Genomic DNA, 23,462 nt, shown 5'->3' on the forward strand with positions numbered 1-23,462 from the left:
TCCCAAAAATGTCATGTAACTAAATATTTTTGCACTTCGGGTAAGTTTCAAGGTCTGGATCTGAAGCTATCAAGATTTGAGGAGTTGGACCTCAAAGAACCCAAAATCAGAACTAGACCTACACAAATGTTCCTTCAAAGCTATGTATGAATTTTATTCAGGGATCATAATTTTATACCCGCAACGCAGGCTTCGTCAGGTGAACACAAACTCACAATCAGCTACAGGCTTCGTCACAAAACAATACAACGGTAAAATCTGCAGCAGGCCTTCATAACTTATACTTCCTTAACAAAAATACCGAAGTAAACAAATCGCCAAAAGTGAAATAAGTATGCGTTGTTAAAGAGTCCCGTTCTAATCATCAGCAGTTACACTTCATCAAATGGCCCTGTTTTGGATGAAAATACTTAATTTGTTGATGAAAATACTAAAATCGCTATAATAGGCCGTTCCGTGCAATCATGGTAGCGCCTCATGAGCTAGAGTAAAGTTAGGAAAGCTGGTACCATAGTACTAATATTTTCATATAACCATAAAAGGAATAACATCTAAAGAAAATGCATTAAGCTAGTGATTCTAGGAACGCCTCGCCACTAGAACACCAACCTGAAAGTGTTATGATTAGTCATGGTCTTTGTAAACCAAACCCACCGTATTCGGTGACCTGACAAAAAACCTGAAAATGTTCTCAGCAGTAATTTTCTCTTGTGGTGTAATTTATCGTGTCTTTGGAACAAGTTTTTTTCCGAAGTTTTTATCGAGTATGTGTTACTGTCAATATCAAACAGATATATGAGACCAATTTATATTATAACTATCAATTCCCAAAAACGCTTAAATTCCTCGTGAGATTATTTTTTGAGTAAGTACCTAAACATAAGGTGAAATAAAACAGATTTCTGAATTACATAAGTGATTTATTATTTATCTACATATAAATAAATATAAATCTATTTCATCTACATTTCTTATATTTATTTAAAGAAACTGTTTAGTAGTAGGTATATTTTCTCAATATATAACCATGTAACCATGTGATTTCCAGACACCTATAGTTGGTGAGATGTTACAACTACATTTGACTAAGTATCATGTGTTGTACCGAAAAACAAGAGATGCACTGCCGTATTTATTATACAATTTTGCTAAAGTTGTTATTTACCTCTCTTGCTTATATCTATTTATTATAGGATTTCTAAATAGAACCATGATGGATAGTTAAAATGCGAAGTTAAAAGAGTTGAAACTTGAGCGTTACGATGGTTTCAAGAAATAACTTTGCTGCTGAATGTAACGGAAATTTGTTTATTTAAGCACCGCGTAAATCGATATAAATCGAATACAAATTATAATATTTATGATTTAATGACATAATTTATATACATATTTTCTTCTTCTTCAGTCAATCGCACTAACTAAAGTGAAGAAACTACTTCAAAATTGCAAAAGGCAAAGTCATCAACGTTTTGCAAACAATTAAGATACCATTTCCGACGAGTGGATATCTGCTGTTTATATAAGTAACATTTCGTAAATAAGTTTTTGGCAAAAAATAAAAACATTTTTAGTACAGTCAGCGTCAAATAATTCGTAGCAGTCAAAGTGGCCAAATAGTTCGGTACACCATACTAAATATATGGTGTACCGAACTATTTGGGTACTTTGACTGCTACGAAGTATTTGACGCTGACTGTACAAGCTTCTAACGCTGACTATACTTTTCTTTCCACATGCAACTAATACTGATCAAGATGGTTCTAAAAACCCCAAACACAATTGGGTTGCGTTGTTTCATCACAGAGTTTCCATCGCCACCTCCTGTCTCCATCATCAGATCAGCTTGATGGTACCATAATATTGCATTGTCACCCGACTTACATATGTAAGCAAAATTTCAGCTCCAAACCGGGAACTAGGTCAAATTTAGTTTCCAAGATTTGAACCACACTAATATTCATACATACTAACAGGGCGAGTTTAATAAAAGCTTGTAAAAACAATACGTGTCATCAAATTGGACGTTATGCTAATTGACAGATTATGATAAAAGAAGCAATCAAATAAGAACCAGAAACATTTTTAGATAATAGTTTGCCCTCCGATTTAATTCCTTTCTTGGGATTTCTACAATGTTACGACCATTACGAGCTACATGTGTTCATTATGTACTGAAAACACATATACTTATTATAGTAAGCAATAAAATATAACTTCAGTAGGAAAATACTGACTATTGTATGCATAATGATATAAACCTATATTATAACCAATGTTTATTTTAGTGGTAATAGTTATTTGCACATGGTATGGAATGTTGACTATGAAATGCACGATCAACTTGCACTATAACTTCCAGTAGAACAGCGCCTGGAACAGTAAGTTCGAGGAGAACATAACATTTTAATGTTGTAACATGCAACTGAAAATAGATTCACCGGGCCGACACTATGCTTGTTATATTAGATAAGGCAGACATCCGGTTCCAAACTTGCTGGCATTTATTATTCAAATTAATGTTTATTATCATTTTTGCCATATAAAATGATGTCACGGCTTAATGACCGTCATTTTAATAATGAAACTAGTTTGAATACCTGTTGATATTCAAGGGGTCCATTACTGCACTACACATTAATAAATTCATCAAATAGTATAATTGAATGAGGTACGTTTCGCAAACGTAATATATGACAAATGGTAAAGCCAAATACAATAATTATATAAACTGTCGCGTTATTTATCCTTTCACACAATTGTGATTTCCTGAACTAAAAACGAATATAATACAAAACAACTAATACTTAAAGACGTTAAAAATTCATATAAATATATGTTACAATTACTCGTAAAGATTGTATAAAGCACAAATTTAAATTGATACATTTCTTAAATAAAAATAACATTCGGAATGAATAAGTTTGTGTGTATGTGAGTTTATTTAGTATGCGATCTATTTTAGAGTTCATCCTCGTAAGCCCATTCCTCCGTCTTGTTCCAAATAACAGTCATTATTCACGTTATAATTTGTACCATATTCAGGAATAATGAACTGCAAGAGACTTGCGTGGATAATTGAGTCTCCGTCGAGGCGGCAAGCATAATACAATACATAAATTAAGAGTAAATTATTTCTCGATCAAACTATTTTTAACAGCCAACATTACATACTTTTGAAATTAATTTCACCGATACTTACAATTTAACATTTTTATGTATTGTTTGTTTAACCTATTTCTTTTTTTTCCTAATTTCATCAAAGCATATGGCTACACAAAATACAACGCTATTTTCCCCCAGGCCAAGGCAGGTAGCTTCCCCACCCTTTTGGATTTGGATCCATTCCTGAAACAACAAGACATACATAAACAATACATATAAACTGATGATGATGACGTTAAGAACGTATTATTAATAGAGAAAATTACTTCAAATTAGAATACGTAAATGGAGACACTACAATAGTTCAAACAAAAAGGTTTGTACTGTTATTGGGTAATACATTAAGAGGATTATGTTAAATGCTTTTTTAGATAGTGGAAAGAAATAGTTTTAGCGAGATACAGTACCACGCCGTACAGCGCCATGTGCAAGTAATGTTACCTTTGGCAACTGCCTGAATTTTGCTCGTCTCGTCATTGGTCAGGGACAGGATCTTCTGCAGCACGGGCACAAGCCGACTGCGCTCGTCACCCGGAGGCAGCGTCAGGAACTAAATACACGACAATATTTGAATAACGACAGTAGATTGTATTATGAGTTTTGGTAATACAATACAACACTCTTTATTACACACCTCAATCAACAAAATCGAGCTTTTGGTGAGTGACGAAAGAAACCAAAATGTCCAATAGTTACTTCGTTAGTACGTATAAACTGATTTTGTAATTTCGACTCTTAAAGCCTAAAGCCATAGTGACCCGCAAACCGTTATGGCAAAAACTAGAATAAGTATAAAAGTCTGACTAGAGCCAATAATGACCCCACGGGCATTGCGCCGCGAGTGACTGAACCACATTAAAATGTTAACCACATCCAATATAATATCTTTCACCCCACCAACTGGTAAAGGCCCTTTTGATTGTTCAAAAACTAATGAGAAAGTTGCATTTTATCCACATGTGGGCAAAGTAATCTGATACAAATTTTGAGTTGTTTCCTTATGTTAGCTAGTAGAATTGACTTTTAAATGATGATTTTGAATGATAATTTTATTATTACATTCATTTGGATTTGATTTAATTTGAATGTTTTGGTATTTTATAGTTAATAGTTTCTTAGCGTTGGTGTGGTGAAAATTTTTGTGTTTCACTCGGAGGCAAAGTTTGTTGAACCGTTCGTGCTAATATTGATACCCGAGCAAGCGAAAGATTCCAAAATTGAACCACGAGCATAGCGAGTGGTTCGAGAAATGGAATCTTGAGCGTTGCGAGGGTTTCAAGGCACGAGGGTTAAACAAACTTTGCCTCCGAGTGAAACACAACTTTTCCCCTTTGTAAAACAAATCTTATACCTTTAAACGAGCAATTCTTGTATATATATTTATATATATATTTCTGTGATCTCGGAAACGGCTCTAACGATTTCGCTGAAATTTGGTATATGGGGGTTTTTGGGGGTATACAATCTATCTAGATTATTCTTATGTTTGGGAAAACGCGTGTTTTCGAGTTTTCATGCGTTTTTCTTTCCACGCAGAATATGGTCGCTAATTTCGTGTTGCCGGCCACTGTCCGTCTGGTCCAGCGGGTTAAGACGCGGACTGCTAAACGAGTGTTACGGGTTCGAATCTCACCCGGTGACTAAATTTTTTTTTTTTATATGTTCAAGTTTATATATAATTTTTTAATTTTTATTGTTTTAGACAAGTTTAATTTAGTAAAAAAATGTAGTTAAGATTATCACCTATACACAACCATATTACAATAAATAGTTATAATTATAACCGAGCAAAGCTCGGTCGCCCAGGTACAGTCAAGGTATTAAATATCGTCACGAAAAAAGTGCCAAAAATATGTATACACGACCTTATTACCTATGCATTAAGGTAGTGTGTATATATTTTTGGCACTTTGTCCGGGTCTATATTTAATACCTTGACTGTACTAACTATTTATATGCCACGCAAGAGGTGTGACATATATACTTTTATTTTTGTCAATCTAAACTTTATTGGACTTTTTTTTTAATCTGCGGGCGGTGTATATTCATGGAGAAGGGATAACCTTCAGTGATATGTATCAGATCATAGTAATTTGGAGTGTTTCTCGAAATCAAAAATGTACTAAGTTCTTCGTCTATATCTATTCCGTCGCTGCCTATCGAATATCATAAAGGTTACTTTATTTTACTCATAAGTGGTGTGAGTATGTGTCACATGGTAGCAAAATTATTGTCATCAAAGGCGTTATCAATAGAATCCCTCATTACACCCAAAGCTTTTGTTTTAGAATTCTTCGCTGTGGATATAGATAGGTTTCAATGTATGTCCTATCCGTAAATATATCATTCTGCTCTTGTGACACTATCTTCTATGGCTCCTATGAAAAAAAGAACGCATTTAACTGATTTGCAAGACCGAAGTGATCCCATTAGTTTTCCGTGAACAAAGTTTTGTAAGCGTAATCTCCATCAAACGGGCAGTCAACTGTTACACAGAACTAGTAATTTTTCTATTATATCTTCTAAATAATTATTTACTCATTAAAGGATGATACAACATCATTTATGTCCATTAACGAGGTTAACCAACTTGATTTCATAATTTTTCTAGTGATTAACGTATAAACGCGTTACAAATCGTAACAATTCCGGATTGCTTCGGACGTTGGAACTACGCTATCGCTTATATATACGGGCGACTAATTAGAACTCAGTGACCGAAATTTCTCCAGGATCCGATTATTACAGCCTGACATGATAATAACAGGACCCTTTCAATAGTGTTTTGTGCAACAGGTACATAATAACGGTTTAAGGTAGGTATGTACCGTTGTACACAATATCTTTTCTAAGACAACAGTAAATATAAGTAAAATAAAAGTAAATGTTGGTTTTCCCAGAAGTCCGCATACATTTTATTAATATATATTTCTAACAATACTGCTGTTATGATCCCATAGACAAGGGCCCTCGTCCCCCGCGCGCCGCGTTTCTTATAAAGTTTATTTCGATCTCACTGGCAGTCATTTAATTGACATATAAAAGTACTAGAGTACAAAAATAAAAAAAATCCCAAATCGCGCCAGCTTTCTTCGAGAAATCTGGGAACAAGCTTAAAAAAACAAAGATCTCGATGAATTGAGGGCCTTCTGCAAAATAATGAATGGCATAGTCTTGGCTCGTCTCAATCGTTTTTTGTCAAGTTCTTAAATTTGTTCCGTTCTGCTTTCGTCACCCATTCTTCATTCGTCACTTTCGTGGGTCGTCCATATCATCTTTAGTTGTCTTTGTTGTTTGTCTAATTCTTATTCCGGCTCACTTCGGTATTCGTCAACATCTTCTTTGGGCATGTTCGATGTTAGTCTATGTTGTTGTTGAGACAAGCCAAGACGATACCAAAATGATGAAGTTGGTTAAAAAGTAAAGTATGATGGTTGTATTCGCTGCATTCGGTCTGTTTTTATTGAGATCCCGCATCGTATGGGAGGGAGTCAGCCAGCAGTCCCAAAAACACATTTTCTGACGCAGTACGTTGTGGTTACTTGTACATACTTGTCCCGCCACGCACTTTGGACGTCAACTGTCTGAAGGCACCTGTCAAAATGATATTTGCAGCAATGTTGCAAGAAAAGACTAATATGACTCAAATTCTTCCCAAATTGCACCGCGAAAACGAAATTCACCGTTTCCCGAAAAAAATATCTTAAAATGAAAGGTTTTAGACTAAAGCTAACGGCAATATTTTACCTAAGAAATTTTCCATACCTTGAGCGTAACGTTCTTCATGTACTCGGCGTTGTGCGCGGAGTTGCCGGCGGCGCCGCGCACGCGCCGCAGCTCGCCCTTCAGCAGCTCGCTGAGTTGCGCCATGCGCGCGCACTCGCGCTCCGACTCCGCAAGCAGCACGGTTACGTGTTTCACTCTACCAATACAAATTTCACGGTATTAGATAGCTTTTTTTCCGGCAAATAAAAAAAATATATAAAAAATCGTGTGTTCAAATGTATATTGTAATATACGTAGTTAAACCTTAAAAAAAATTTAAAACCACCTTCAAAAACCGGCCAAGAGCATGTCGGGCCACGCTCAGTGTAGGGTTCCGTAGTTACTCTTCCGTCACAATAAGCTAAACTGGAGCTTAAAGTATAGTAAATTGTTAACCAAGGGATGAAACGGTACCTTTCACCCGAGTTAAACAAATAGGCAAATTTGCATAATCAGTACCTAATTAAAGTGAGTCTTTTTACTATGAAGGGAAAACTTTTTGTGATAACTCAAAAATAGCTAAACTGATCATGTCCGCTATAGTTTTCATTTAATGTCATTCTTAAGTTCTACTTCCACGCTTTTTTTCATATTTTTTGGACCTATGGTTCAAAAGTTAGAGGGGGGGGCACACAATTTTTTTTTCTTTCGGAGCGATTATCTCCAAATAAATTCACTTTATCAAAAAATGTTTCTTGAAAACCCCTATTAGTTTTGAAAGACCTTTCCAACGATACCCCACACTCTAGGGTTGAAGCGAAAAAAAAAAATTTCACCCCCACTTTACGTGTAGGGGAGGTACCCTAAAAAAAAAATATTTTTTTAGATTTTATTGTACGACTTTGTCGGTTTTATTGATTTATATATCCATGCCAAATTTCAGCTTTCTAGCACTAACGACCACGGAGCAAAGCCTCGGACAGACAGACAGACAGACGGACATGGCGAAACTATAAGGGTTCCTAGTTGACTACGGAACCCTAAAAAGGATAAATAAAATCACTACACCTTATAAAACAAAGTCCCCGCCGCGTCTGTCTGTATGTATGTATATTCACGATAAACGCAAAAAACTACTGAACGGATTTTCATGCGGTTTTCACCAATCAATAGAGGAAGGTTTGGGTGTATAATTTGTTTGTGTTACCCGTGCGAAGCTTGGGCTGGTCGCTAGTATTATCTAAATAGGTATAAAGGGGTACTTTATAAAGAATAATGCTGCAATATGTGTGTAGTGAATGTTTAATATTATCTACTAGAGCCTCTGCGAGCTGCCGTGCAGCCCCTATGGTCACGCCATTTTGAAAATAAGTGCAACAAATAATTCGTTAAAAAAATTCAAGTATATAATTATCATAGCTGTTCAAAAATGCAACCCTCCGAGCAGCCGGACAAATGGCGTACATACGAAAGAGTAATTTCCCAAGCTGAAACGTAGACGATTCGCTCGCTCAGTCAATGAGGGTCTGCGCTTGTAGTATGAAGGTATCATTTATGATTATAATTATTAATTATAAGCTGTTGTGCTAACGGTACTTTCGAATCGTATTCTGATTGCGGTCGATATTTACTGTAATTTTCACGGCATAAAGTGCTTGATTTAAAACTTCATTGCATAGAGAAATAAGTAACATACGAGTGGTCTATAAATTAGATTAGGTTCCAAAACGCTTATTATTTTCCAGAGATGTGACTTATTTGAAATAATTGTATTTAAAATGAAAATACTAAATGCAAAATACCTATTTTGTATTTAAATAACTTTTAAAGAAAACTATTTTGTATTTTATGAAATATATTTTGAGACCATTTTCTATTTTCAAATTACAAAATAGGTGGGAGTTACAATCCCGCCTGACGTTACAATCCTTACAATTCTTTTATTATTTTAACATGGAACTGGTGAATATGTTTAGTAAAACCGCACATGACCACAAGCGTTGGGAGGGTTTCAAGGCACGTGAGGTTAACAAACTTTTCTGCCCTGGTAAAACACAAACCAGACGTTTTCACCAACCAACGAGAGGCATACACTAGCTGAGCTGTAAAACATTACAAATCTAAATTAATGCTTTTAAAATTTTATATTAAAAACATCACTTAAAAATCCATTCAACTGTTTAACATGAGGACACAACACGAAATTTGCACTCTAGAGGACTGATTGACACACTGTTTTTAAAGAATAAAGAAAGCCTTTCCGACGTGGAAATTCCGAGTAATACTTGTTCATTCAGACTAGGTATTCATTATTGAAGAGTACTTTTTATCGTAAAGTATTTGTACTCGTATTTTAAAAACGTAATTCGAAATCCTATTTTTTTGTTAGTATTTTAAGTAAGTACAAATTTGAAAACTATTTTGTATTTTGCATTTGAAATAGTATAACAAAAAAGTATTTGTATTTTGTATTTAAATACTTCTTATAAACTATTTTTGACATCTCTGTTATTTTCGTAGTCGCCTTCTAGCATTGAGTTGCGAAATTATCAGTACTGCTACTTAATAAAAAAAATTGAACTTTTTATGGTTGAATTGTTATATGACTGTTTACACTTGACCCTAGATGTATTGCTCAAAAATTTACAACTAATATTACAAACAGAAGGAGTTGAAAATAGAGTTCCGGTTAATCCGATTATAATATTAGCTAGCAAATTGTTGAGCGTTGATTTTTCGTTCGTCGTAACATCCATTTTCAAGTAGCAGTACTGATAATTCCGCGACTTCGTCCTGGGGCACGCTCTCTAGGAGCACCTTCGCTCTAGAGCTATTTGTCTGCCGTCACCAGTCACCACTGACCTGTGTTGCTGCGAAAGCAGCTTGCGGCGCAGGTCCAGGATCTCCTGGTCGGGCGTGAGGCCGAGGGCCGCGGCGTCGGAGGCTTCGTCCTCGGGCACGCCCTCCTCCAGGAGCTGCTCCAGCGGCACCGGCGACCGCGCGCCGCCCTTCGAACCTTCGGCTTTGTACTTCGACGGCGGTGGCGATGGCGCCGATTCTGAACCCTAAACAAACACTTATCATTACTACAAGCAACTAAAAGGCATATTTCCCAAGGAATCCTGTGATAAAGAGATAAAGACAGCCTTAAAACGCGATATAATATACGTAACGCGGGTGGCGTCGCTCATTATAGACATCTACATTTTCCGATATGTCTCTAGTTCAGCAAAACTAGTCCCGTTCAGGGGTCATCAAAACAGATCGCAACATGTCTTGCGATTATTTGTCAAAAAATTACATGAGTATCCCGTTTTAAAATAATTTTAATATGGCTTAAGGAACTAGTCTAAATCTTATCGAATTTCATTATTAATCTTATTAAATTTTCATTGTTTGGTGACTTGGGAGAGCCGCCAAATAGCTTCATGCGGCTCACGAATTGGCGGTTCGCCGAGTCACTAACAGACTATCACAGTGGGGCCGGCTTCACAGGAACCAACCTCTCCTTCTTCTCTCGGTATCATGGACACATTGATGTCCAGCTCCGAGTCGCTGTCCTCCTTGGGTATGACGGGCACGTAGTTGCGGTTGTCGAGGTCGGGCAGCGGCAGCGGCAGCGGCGCAGTCTCCTGCGCGATCGTCAGCTGGTTCCTCAGCTCGTCACACTCTTTGTGGTGTCGCGCCTCCATGTCCGCCATTTGTGTCTTGTAACATTGTGTAAGTGTTGATACCTAGAGATACAGAGGTGAAAATAAACTGTTGAAAGGAGGTGGTTTGCGATACGAAATTCGTAAAAGCATTACTAATATACTGCACCCACTGAAGACGTTTTGATGATTTATTTTTTCTAACGCACGGTGGGCGGTAGTCAGCTCGCCTTTGAAGGTAAATAACCGAAATTAGTAGTGGTATTTAAAGAATCGTATCAACTTTTCAGAAGGCACAATAATGGTCAACATATTGGGACCGTGCGAAGTGCGTGGTGGGGGTAAGTAAAGCTATCCCAGCGCATAAGGTGGTAAAAATAAGAACTAACTGCGGATAGCCTCTTTAACATTTCGTACAAGTTATATGGCTCGAAATGAAACTTTAATTTTCGATTTCTTCTGAAATATTCATTTAAAGTGTATGGTATAAGGGATCATTGTAATCTGTATGAAATGCTTAATATAACTAACGTATTTAATTTTATCATTGTTAATAATGTATCCATATAAATAGCTTTGCAAATGCCACATATTACGTGATCTGTTTCTAGAAGTTAAGAATGGGTATAGTAAGTTATCTTTAAAAGATAGACATTTGAAATCGCAGACTTTTTTGTAGGCCTATGAATGAGAAACAACCCCACCATACATTGTGTTGTTATAGCTCAAACGGATTAGGCAGCGTTTTCGAATAAAGCTCCTAGCCAGCGTGATTTTTTCCGACAACATTGTCATATTTCAACCAATTTACACAAAACCTTACCAAGTTATATACCTAAGCCTTCCTTAAGAATCACTCTATTGATAGATGAAAGTCGTATGAAAATCCGTTCAGTAGTTTTTAGTTTTGGAGCAGTTTTTTAAGATGTAGTGAACTGACGTTTTCCCCTAGACTTGCGGACGCTAGGTTGCGTGACAGTCGTGCACATAGCGAATAACATCATATTTTTGTATTTTTATACTAAATGTTTAGACTACAAACAAAGTAGCAAAGAGGCTTGAAATATGGATTTGTTTATAGTCGGTTTAATAGGGTTTGATTACAGCCTGACTGACACATTAATCTAGACGACACATTCCGTTACGAGGCCAGAAGCGTGAGTGATATTTTTGTAAGAATAAAGGATGTGTACTTGTAGCTTGTGGTGCGTCCGCTCGGTTTCGAGTTGCTGCGTGAGGCGCGCGAGGTCGGCGTGCAGCCGCGCCGCCCGCTGCTGCGCGCGCGCCAGCTCGCCCGCAGTCTCCGCCGCGCGCCGCCGCCCCGCCGCCGCCTCCTCCTCAGCCGCGGACCACTGCGACCTGAAATCAATGTACACTGGTTTTGAATCAGTTCAAAGGCCAGTTGGACCAACGCTAATAGTATTTATCGGATCGGGCCATGGTCCATGGGTGGCGCAAGCTGAACTTCTCGGATAGGTTTGGGCACAGGACCTGAATTGCCACGGAAATTTAAATAATTATGTTTTTCAACACACTTGCTCGTAGCGTACGAACGTAGAAACTGAACTGCATTTAGGCTCATAACTCTAGATATTACACAGACGTGTTTTTTTAATTATATTATCGCACTCCTGCTCGTACTTGCGTAATGAATGATAATCCGAGTAAAGATTGTAAATAATTGCTAATAATATGTATGGAGACGGAGCCTTCTAAATTAGTCGAGTAGATTTTACAACAAGGACTGGAGGGCGCTGGCGGGGGCCGGTCGACCCGCCAGCGGCAGGGTCGAGGGGCCGGCAGGCAGTATGACAGATGCAACAATTAATACTAACATTTTAATTATTACAATTTTATTAATATGAAAATATATTTTTTTCCTCGCAAGTATGTTGAAAAACGACGTATGAAACGCGTGTGCATTTATCATTACACACATCGGCTTTCTTATAGCACAATATCGCCTCGTGTGTAATGTGTCTGCACACTTGTAAATATCACAATGTACTATTACTTACTGGACGGTCGCCAGTTTAGACGTAAGGGTTTCGATGTGAGCCTTAAACGCAGCGGCTTCTTCCTTCAGTCGCTCCTCCTGGCTGTGATCTACCGTCTGATTTTGCCGCAGCACGGCTTGAGCTCTAACCTGCATCAATTATTTATATTTGTACATAAGTAAAAAAATTGTACATTAATATACAAAGGCGAAAAATAGGAATTTCGCAATGAGTGGAGATAAATTAAAGCATTTTAAGGGAGTGTTTTAAATCGACACGAGATGCGAATTGCCTATTCGCACATGTCTCGTACAACGTTTTTAAATACATGTGGCCCTTTAAATTTTCGACATAGTTACGTAATGTGCTAATTATCGCACCAATGCAGTAAAGTAACACCATATGTACTGTAATGTAAAATAGTATATCTATCCCGAGGACACATGTGTCCGCAGTATCGACGGTATTAAAATGATCGGGAACAATCACTAGCATTTCTTAGTAAGTTATTTTTTGATCATTATTATTTATAATTTTTCTAGAACAAATACCTCACCTTATAACTAGCATGTTCAGTCTTTAAGTCCTCCAACTCAATTTTTGTGATATTCAATTGGTCATTCAGTTCAGCGCACTTGAACTCGATTCGTTTCATTTTGTTATTCAATTCCGCCTTGTCTTGGCCAAGACTGACGATTATCTTTTCTTTGTCACTTAGTAAAGAAGTAGTCTCAAAATTGGATTCTTCATTTTTCCGCCTCTCGTCCTCGACTTCTTGCTCTAATTTTGAAATCACGTTATTTTTTGCTTGAATGACTTCATCCTTTTCTTTTGATTCGTCGATAGCATTCTGTAATTCTTCTCGGATCAACCGATTCTGTGTTTCTTCAGCTTTTATTTGTTCTTCTAACAAATTAATTTGTACTTTCATTGAGGCGATGGTTCCTTCTTGCGTATCGATTGTAGACTCCATCTGAAAATAAGGGATGTTCGCCACAATGAGTATTTACTAATATAATAATATCAAAAGATTTTGTGTATTCTAATTTGTCCCCGCCCCACGTGACCGCCGCCATACATACATGAGGCGGGTACAAATGGGAGTACACCAAAGATTTAATCATTAAAAAGTTAAATATTCATAAGTGTTAATAAAAACAAACCCTGCATGTAGTTGAAGTATAAACATAGACCATAAACTTGATTGGTTCAAGTTGATACTTCACCTGTACAATTTTTTTCTTGTTTTCCTGCATCTTCGAAGTTAAGTCTTTCATAGATTTCTCATAATCTTCCATTTCTAGGCTCAGAACATCTTTTTTCTTAACATCGCGACGAGCCTTATCCAGGCTTTCCTTTGTAGCCTTGTGTGCCTCTATTTCAGCTTCTAACCTTTGGTTTACACTTGCAAGTTCACCTAAAACCAATATTAATGCTTTGTTCTTATGACAAGGACCCATTTCTCGTTTAGTATTAGACTTAGACTAATATTATTATATTAATCTACCAACTCGTATATACATATATGTATCTGAGTTTCAATGATAAAGCAATAATTAGTGTAATACCGTTCGTTAAACGAGCCCCCGAAATTGAAAAATAAAATAGCGACAATCCCGAAGACTTGTACGTACCGCAGTAAACGCATCGTAAGCATAAGCTCTAACGATGCCGATTCTTTCAATGCGCTGATAATAATATTACCTTTAAGTAGTTGTAATTCACTCGTAGAACTTTCCATAGACTGGACAGAGAGAGTCAGACTTTGCACTTTTGTCTCGAGTTCCGATATAAGTGCCTGATTTTTTTGTTCCTGCTGAGTCTGGTCCGTGTGCCCATGATCGACCTCGTTAATCGAGGCTACCATTGTTTTGGGAGTCTCTTCAAGTAACTTAGTAAGTTTTTCTTTTTCTTTTTCTGCACTTTGCAACTGCATCATGGTTTCATTCAACTTCTTTTTCAATTTCAAAGCAAAAATTCGTAGCTTCGTGTACCTGTAATTTTTTTATCGTCATATAAAATTATTAAACATTGCTTTATTAATTCTTTAATAATACTCAATTCGAATAAATGTAGTAAAAAAATGAATCAATTCTATTTCTTACTTTTCCTCAAAAGTTTCATCTAAATCTCGCATACGTGAATATTCTTCCGCTTTAGATATGGTTGAAGTAGACATATCTTCATTACTTATGTCCGGAGCTAAAACATAAAATTGAAAGTGATTACGATATTCATATACTAAAAAAAACATAAAACGAAATAGTAACATGCACATATTCACCAGAACAAGACTGTTGTTTAAGTTTCTCTATTTCTTCTCTTAAAGCCAAAATTACAGCTTCTTTTTCAGCCACACTCCTTTGTGCAGTTTCTTTGTCAGATAATAACTTCTGGCTTATGCCACTTTCTTCGGTAGTTTTCTGATTTGCATTATTTAATTCACGTTCTAACACTCCTATTGTTTTACGAAGTTCTTCTTTCTCCTGATTGGTGATATCCCTGTCTTTTTCTAGTGTATCTATTAACCTCTCCATTTCCCCAATAGCTTTTTGTAATTTAGATATACTCTCTCCGCGTTCTTTAAGTACTTGATTTATTTCTTTCATTTCGTTTAGTAACTCTGCGTTTTCTGTTTTATAACTGGAAAGTTTTAATTTTGCATCTTCATTTTCAGCTACTAAACTATCAAACTCTTTTAGTTTCGAACGCGATTCTTTAACTTCGGCTATAAGTGAAGCATTTTCCTGTTTGTACGCCGACAATTTTGTTTCCAACTTTACAATATCTGCTTGTAATGATACATTTAATTCAGACATATTGTCGGACTCATCTTTGGGCTGTTCTAAAGATAATTTCAGAGTTTCAACTTCTTCCTTTAATAATCCATTAATATCGACCACACTTTCATACTCGTTTTTCAGTAAATCATGCTGCTCTTGGAGAGCTGCCACTTGACATTTTAACACACTGACTTGTCCATCTTTTTCAGATTTTGCACGATCGTATAAAATTTCGTTCTCTTTTGTTAATTCATTAATTTTTAAGTTCAAATTATGTATATCATTTTGCATTTTTTGAATTTGACTGGTCAAGATATTATTTTTCCCTTCTAATTCCAGTGACATGTCCCTAGCATTTAGTTTTTCTTTGACTAGTGTAGATTTTTCGCTTTCCAAAGCTCTTATTTGTAATTCCAAATGTACCATAACTTCATTATTGGTATTGCTTTTCTGTAGCTGGTCAATGAGTTCCACATTCTTAGTCTCTATCTTTTCCAATTCTGTGTTCCTAATTAATAAAGCGTCATATTTTTCTCCTAGTTTTTCCAGTTCATGTTTTATGTTATCACTATCTTGAATATTATCTTTAAGAGTTTGTAAATGCTGTGTTAGTTCATTGTTATTTTGTTCCAAATCACCTTTTTGATTTTGTAATTGGATAATTTGGTTTCTTAGAGCGTGAACTTCTTCTTTTAACGTAGGTACTGTAGAATCACAGTCTGTTAAACTCGTCTGTTGTTTTAATTGCTCCTCTAATAGGGCTATCTTATCTTTTAATGCATTATTTTCTTCATTTAGCTTTTTTAACTGGCCGTCTAAAACAACGGAAGCCGCGATAATGTCATTTTGCCATTTAGGAATGTTTTCTGAATATTCTTTAACTGTTTTCGATAATATGAATCTAGAATTTTTAAGTTGATTTATACAAGCAGCACATTTCGATATTTTATCTTTGTAACTTTTTAACTTAATGCTAGATCTTTCATGGTAGACTTTTTCATTCTCATATAGTTCTGTTAACTCCTTTATCTTATTTTCATATTCAACTGTTTTATTCTTAACTTCATCAGTATTTTCTGATGATTTAAGTTTACTTTCTAGATCAGCAATTTTGTCATTAAGTTCTTTAAATGTTGCTTCAAATGCAGATTCTGTAATGAACAGTATAAAATATTATTGCCATACATCAAAACATACAAATTGGCATGCATGTATCTTGCGTAGGTAAGAAAAAAAACAGAAGTGAAATAACTTGTCTAGTGGGTTTTTCCCCCATTTTTGTGTCCCATTTTTTAACGGTTGAAGTTACAATAAAATTGCCAATGTACAATATATTCTTTATTAAATTTTCTACAATAGTTGCCTTTAAAGTATTTTGCTAGTACTTGTAGTTTTCGAATTGTGTGGCCCCAAATTTTGAGTTTTGTAAGTTTTATAACATTAACCATTCTTCTAAAAACAATGACTAACTGGAAAATAGGACAATGGTAAAAAATTGGGAAGCATCTACTTGTAAAGTTGCTTCCCTTTCTATATTTTTTTTAACCAATAAGCAATATGCATGCGAAGTTTCATGCTTTCTTCTGGATGGAACTATACTTCTGAATTAGTAACGGAAATGAGCCGGACTAAAGATAACGAAAAAAAGATATATAGATCAGATAAGAAGATTGCATGATTAAAGCAATAACTAAAATATCATTTGTTTAATTACTAGCTATTCATTTTTCATTGCTCTAAGTTGGACAACATCTTACCTGACTGGAGTTTTTCTTCCAACACCTTTAATTGTTCTGTTTGCTGTAGTCCAATATTATTGAACTCTTCTATCCTTGTTTCCAACTCAGACAGCTGGTTAAGAAGTTGCTCGTTTTCCTCCACAAGTCTGGTATTTTGTCTTTTGAATGATATATTTTCACTATCCAGGTCGGATAATTTGACAAGTGAATCTGCATATTTCTTTTCTTTTATCAATAATTCTGCTTTGTGATTTTTGATTTCTTCCTCATACTTTGTACACTGTTGATTTAAATTTTTCAATTTATTTTGGGCAGACTCAAGGTCAGTTATGTAATTAAGTTTCTGCTCAGTAAGAGAATTAGCAAGTTCTTCAAGAGTATGAATTTTTTCGTCATATTGTTTCTTTGAATTTTCATATTCCTGTTGTTTGACTTTATATTGGTCTATTTCACTTTGAAGATCTGTAATGTAAGGAAATATATGAAATTATATTACTAGAATAATATACATAATATGTCCATGACTGTAGGTAAACGATTTTTTTTAATGCTATGTTTTATCAGACACTGAAAGTTTCACTTTAGTAGTTCAAGCAATGGTATTAAGATAAGGTAATTAAAGTAATAGTAACCTTTTGTATCTATGAAATAAATTAAATTACTAGTATGGAATAAAGCAATAACAATTTTCAGGGTTCTGTGTCTTGTCGGTCCGTCTGTCATCAATCTTTCTTTTGTTCCAAAATTACTGGACAAATTGACTCAAAATTGTTTAAGATAAAAAGTTTATAAGTTATTTAAGAATTTGGGCAGAAATTTACCATTACCCTATCCTATCTCCAAATTAAGCTATAAAGAAAAAAAATTAAACAATTACATAAAATAGTCAGTTAAATGAAAATCTATAAAAACGTCACCCATGAGTTGATCTTACAAAAAAATACTTTGTAAACCCTTAGTGTGCGAGACCCACTCACACTTGGCTGTAATTTTGTTTCAAATCAAGAGGACTACGACTTTCTTACCCCAATAATAAATTTAATTTGTGTATTATAATTATATTCCAATATAAATAATTCTGGTTTTACGCTAAGCAACGTTACACCGGTAAATAGAAGAGATCACTGAAAATTTGTCTTTTCCAAATAGCAAGAAAATTTGTAACATTCTATTATAGAAGTAATGTTACAATTTTTCTGCCGTGTACGTTTGTTTTTTTGTTTCCGGATATATAAGTAGCAACCCTCGTACTATACTAGTATTCGTTTTTACACGTGAAGCAATCTTTTCTTTATTCCATGGCGATGAATGTAAGAATTGTTGATTCTAAAAACCGAAACCGGTTTTAACCGGTTTCGGTTTTTTTTTGTGGTAAAACCGAAGAAAAAACCGGTTTTGAAAAACCTCCGGTTTTTGCATTCCCTAATTCTATATGCTTGATTTCGAAACACTTAAAATGACCTCTAATTTTTCATAGTAAATAACTAATTTAGTATGTTGTCTTTTGAACAGATGCCTTGAAGCGGCAGACCTCTAGGAACAAGTGACCGTCGTCAGAAAAATTACTAATACAATTTGCGAAACCGAAGCATATTTATCGTAATAACTGGGGGCATATGCGATTAAAGTGGAACGAACTACGATGAAAGCCAGGTCAGTTCTTCGTACAAAGTTTAGGATAGCTAAAGTAAGTTTAGGATAGATTATTTTGACGACCGGTTTGGCCTAGTGGGTAGTGACCCTACCTACGAAGCTGATGTAACTAGCGAGATTATAAACTGCTGAGTGTTTACAATTTTACGGTGACATATATATCGTTGCCTAAGTACCCACAACACAAGCCTTATTGAGCTTACCGCGGGACTTGTCAATTTGTATAGTAATGTCCTATAATATTTATTATTATTATTTGATTCTAGGCCAAGTCAAATATCATACAATTTCATTCGTACAAAAAACGTATTTGGTAATTATCGAAGAGCACAGCAAGATCACCAAACGTCCTGGAGTGCCGTTCTCCCAACTATAATTGGGCTCAAATCAAAAGTGTATTAAAAGAGAAGATTGAGACATCCAAAAAACATTAACAATTCCAGCAGGTGATGGGCTGATGAAAGCAAATATGAAAAACCGTAAATAGCTGCCACTGAATATGCTAGGAAGAAGCTGCCTATCACTCCTACGGAAAAAAAAAATAATAAAAAAAACTGTCTATTATCAAAATTAAAAGTAGCTTTTCATGATAGTTATTCTAAAAACCTTAGTTTGTTCTCAATGGCATCAGTTCTTTTCATTTGAAGTTTACAGTTTTATTTCGGTACACCCCTTATGATACTCACCTTGCTTGGAATGCCTTGCTTTTTGAGCAATTAGAAGCAAGCTTTTACATTTTGTAATCAGTTCCTCCTTAGATAGCTCATCAAATGAATTTTTCTTAGAAACATCTTGATGCGTCTGAAAAATTATACAATTAAGGATACAATAAAATATTAAATGATATTTCATTCATAAGTACCCTAATACTAAACCCTTGCCTAGAACTTGAACTAGCTAAAATGGAAGGAAGGGGTACCTTCTGCCGTTCAACAAAATAGGTTCAATATCTATGATTAGAATCCCTTTTAAAAAGTTCAATAATTGACAGAGATTTGTAAGTCATTATAATTTAATGTTCTATATAGCAAGTATGATTATCAGTCATACTTTTAGTGTGCCACGTATTCACTTGATTGTGTAATAAGAGTTTAATGTTTAATTAGTTTTCTTCTAAACCAAAAGAAAAACCACTGTGACCCAGTCGTTCACTTGTTATGTCGTCAAATGACACCACAAATTCCAAAAAAATATTACACAAAAAATCAAATTATTAAAAAGTGGCGCCGTCTTCCCGGGCATCGGCTAAAGATTGTAGCGCCATCGCTCGAAACGATTCTGCCATACCTTTAGCCTTTGATCTATTAGATGGCACCATTTTTTGTGATATACAATAAATTTAACACACATCAGTGAAAGAATAAGGATCAAAGTCAAAGTTTTAATCATGTGTCGAAAGATGGCAGTAAATTTACTGTGGCTACTAAGTTTTCTTTGACAATCCACCTCTATTTCAAATTCTCTTTGATATACCGTGGCAACTGAGCGCCTATCGCGAACCAGGTTCGACGTGTTACCTCCCTGTCCTTGCGTATGATTTTCCAAGTGCAAGAAAAGAAAGAAGTTGGTGCCAAGCCAAAGCTTGAACACGACGTCAATCCGTATGCCAAGTGTATTTCGATAAGAAGGAAAGAACCAGTATTGTAACTATTTGGTTTGGCATAGACTTCACATGTATCAGTTGCTACCGCATATAAAACAGGATGATATTTAATTATATATTTTTTGAAGTTCTTATTATTTTGTTTTTAAGATTAATTTTTATTTTCATTTTTAGTTTTTCTTACGGGAGATGCATCATTCTGCATGACTAGTTCCTGTCTGGCCAAACTGTTATGTCACAAAACATTTTTGTGCTTTGGGTATGTTTCAAGTTTCAAAGTCTGGATCAGAAGCCATCAAGATTTGAGGAGTTGGACCTCATGGGACCTATTATGAGTACTAGACCTTAACACAAATGTTCCATCAAAACTTACTTGCTTAACAAACATAATGAAGAGGACAAATCACCAAAGTGAAATATGCGTAAAGGTCCGGTTCTGGTCATCATCAACAGTACCACTTCATCAAATGGATTGGATGAAAATCCTTGGTTTGTTGATGAAAATACTAAAATCGTTACATGTATGTATTCAAGGAGTTTCCTGGATTCCTCATGGATCCAATTGTCAGAACTAGGTTTTGGTAAAATCAGGAGCAACTAGGGATTATATACTTAAAAAAAAAACCTAAATTGGTTCAGAAATGGCAGAGTTCTGAGGTAACAATCATAGAAAAAAAAATGGTTGAATTGATAACCTTAGTCCTTTTTTTAAGTTGGTTATAAATTAACCATGTTTTATTACTAGTATATGGTTAAAAGCATCCCCCTGCTTCTTTCCCACTCACTTGTCTCAAGTATAATTTAAGTTTTAAAAATAATTTGAACCATTATAAAACTGTATTGAGTATACAATTTATTTTAGCTCTGAACTTGAGGTACTAAATATTGGTTGTCACCTGACAATGTGCACTTAACAAGTAGTAGACAAATGTAGCCTGCATGTTTTTGTCACAATATTAAAAATAAACATTTCACACAAAAAACTGTCAAAGATTACCATATTACTGCAGAGAAAATATTTATAATACCCATTAACATGCTTGCAGATTTCAGTTCAGTTGACACTGAGCTTAAATTCGAATTGAATGTGTGGGTAGTCACGTCTGCTAGTGGCATTCTTAATCATGTCTTAGGTTTCATTACAGATAATAAACATGAAATACTTCTACTATATTACTATAATACTCATGTTTTAGCAAAATTCAATGTAAGCACAAGCAACCTAAAAAACTATTGAAATTGTAATTATTTTCATGTTATTGCAATACATTTAAAATATAGCTTTTGAAGACAAATAAAACCGGACAAGTGCAAGTCGGACTTGCCCACCGAGGGTTCTGTACTTTTTAGTATTTGTTGTTGTAGCAGCAACAGAAATACATCATCTGTAGAAATTTCAACTGTCTAGCTCTCACAGTTCAAGAGATACAGCCTGATGACAGACAGACAGACAGCAGAGTCTAAGTAATAGGGTCCCGTTTTACCCTTTGGGTATGGAACCCTAAAAATTGATTTAGTAGAAATAATTTACACTAAGGAACATACATCTTTTTTTTTGGAATCTCGATATCACCACGTATTTTTATTATATCAATTATATGAGCTCACTCTATTTCTTTAAAGCATGGCTTTCCACCTTTACTTCATGATAGGTACAGTCAGGTGCAGAGAAAACGTACCCCCACCCCGTATAGAGGTTTGAAACAAAATTTGTATGCAGTGGGGATACTTTTTCTCTGCAGCTGACCGTACTATGTGAAGTTTTAGAGTGTAACAAGCAGAATAATATAGTCAGAGTCATGAATTGTTTGCAGATGATTTGATGACTCCTTATAACTTGCAAATCAAGTGGACCACATTAAAACAAAAAAATAGGTTCGCACACAGTCTCAACACAGCATACTTTACAATACAAGGTTAATTACTGTACTGTTACTAAATAATTAGCAAAATATATAATTATCCGTGGCAAAAGCTGGTTGGTAAATACAGATATGGAACATTTTAATTACCTTAGTTTCTGTGTCCATGTTTATTGATTTCGATTCATAATCGAGGCATACTTGGTTAAATAATAAATATAAATAGAATACGAATTAGCGAAAAGTACACGAAATTATGACAATATCATGAAATCAACATGAAACGACGGATGACGGAACTCACGGTACGTCAGACGTCTTTCATCAACAATCAATTCGCGCAATCTGATTAAGTTGACAATTAAATTGTGTGTGTGGGCACAAAACTATGACAAATATGAAATTATAGAACATTTTATTGGCTAGTCGATTTCACCAAAGAGCGATTTCAGTATGAAAATAATACTATATAAATTGTCTACAGATTACCGCACCGGTCCACGCCCTCGGTTAGATGTTACGTGCCAAATACATCCACACTTTATCAGACCTGGGGGCCTACCGGGAAAATCGAAATTCGCAAATTGCGAGGATCTTTCTCTTTTACTCTAACTTAGACGTAATTAGAGTGACTGACGAACTTCGATTTTCGCGGTAGGCCTCCTGATATCAAACCCAATATGTGCTGATATTCCGTGAAATGGAAAATTATTATCAGGCCCGAAATTGGGACAGATTTCGGGTCCGTTACCGGGAAGTGTGGGTGTAATTGGCGCTTTGAGAACTCATTTCACAATTTTTCATTGTTAATAAATCCCACCGGTCAGTAGAGCCCATAAGTACGTATATAGTGTTTAGATTAAAAAAAATATAGATTGTCTATGACCACTAGTGCTGCCCACTCTTCTGGGATGAGTCATAATTAAAATTAAATTATAAGTCGTATCTAAAATAAATAAACAAGGAATTCGAGATAAGATTTCGTTTGTTTGAAGTAAATAAAGAATATTATACGACATTATTACACAAATTGACTAAAGTGCTGTAGTAAGCTCAATAAGGCTTGTGTTGTCTTACCAGGATTTAAAGTATTTAAATCCGGGACCATCCGCTTCCCACTCGGCCAGACCGGTCATCTAGAATAACCCGAATAAAATCATCTACCACTCCACATTATAGCGGCCAAAAATGAAATTATATTTATGAAACAATTAAAGTCGTTTCTCATGTATAAAGGTAATTATAGTGTAGAGGAGTTCGTACAAGACAAATATATACCCTCCTTGTCTGCCTCTTCCATTGTTTTTG

At 35.4% G+C, this 23,462-nt stretch overlaps 1 protein-coding gene across 1 annotated transcript; it reads right to left on the reverse strand.

Annotated features, from left to right (window-relative positions):
• Nucleotides 1-899: 899 nt before the first annotated feature.
• Nucleotides 900-22,479, reverse strand: LOC133520430 (GRIP and coiled-coil domain-containing protein 2). The gene is made up of 15 exons (XM_061854835.1): nt 22,305-22,479; nt 19,376-19,490; nt 17,055-17,498; nt 14,799-16,448; nt 14,620-14,716; nt 14,219-14,508; nt 13,741-13,931; nt 13,071-13,487; nt 12,536-12,663; nt 11,711-11,876; nt 10,371-10,601; nt 9,730-9,932; nt 6,928-7,084; nt 3,604-3,712; nt 900-3,345 (listed from the first exon to the last, which is right to left on the reverse strand). The coding sequence occupies exons 1-15, from the start codon at nt 22,320-22,322 to the stop codon at nt 3,287-3,289; spliced, it is 4,275 nt and encodes a 1,424-aa protein (XP_061710819.1). The 5' UTR covers nt 22,323-22,479; the 3' UTR covers nt 900-3,286.
• Nucleotides 22,480-23,462: the final 983 nt, after the last annotated feature.

This window comes from Cydia pomonella, chromosome 1 (assembly GCF_033807575.1).
Source record: "Cydia pomonella isolate Wapato2018A chromosome 1, ilCydPomo1, whole genome shotgun sequence".
Taxonomy (NCBI): domain Eukaryota; kingdom Metazoa; phylum Arthropoda; class Insecta; order Lepidoptera; family Tortricidae; genus Cydia; species Cydia pomonella.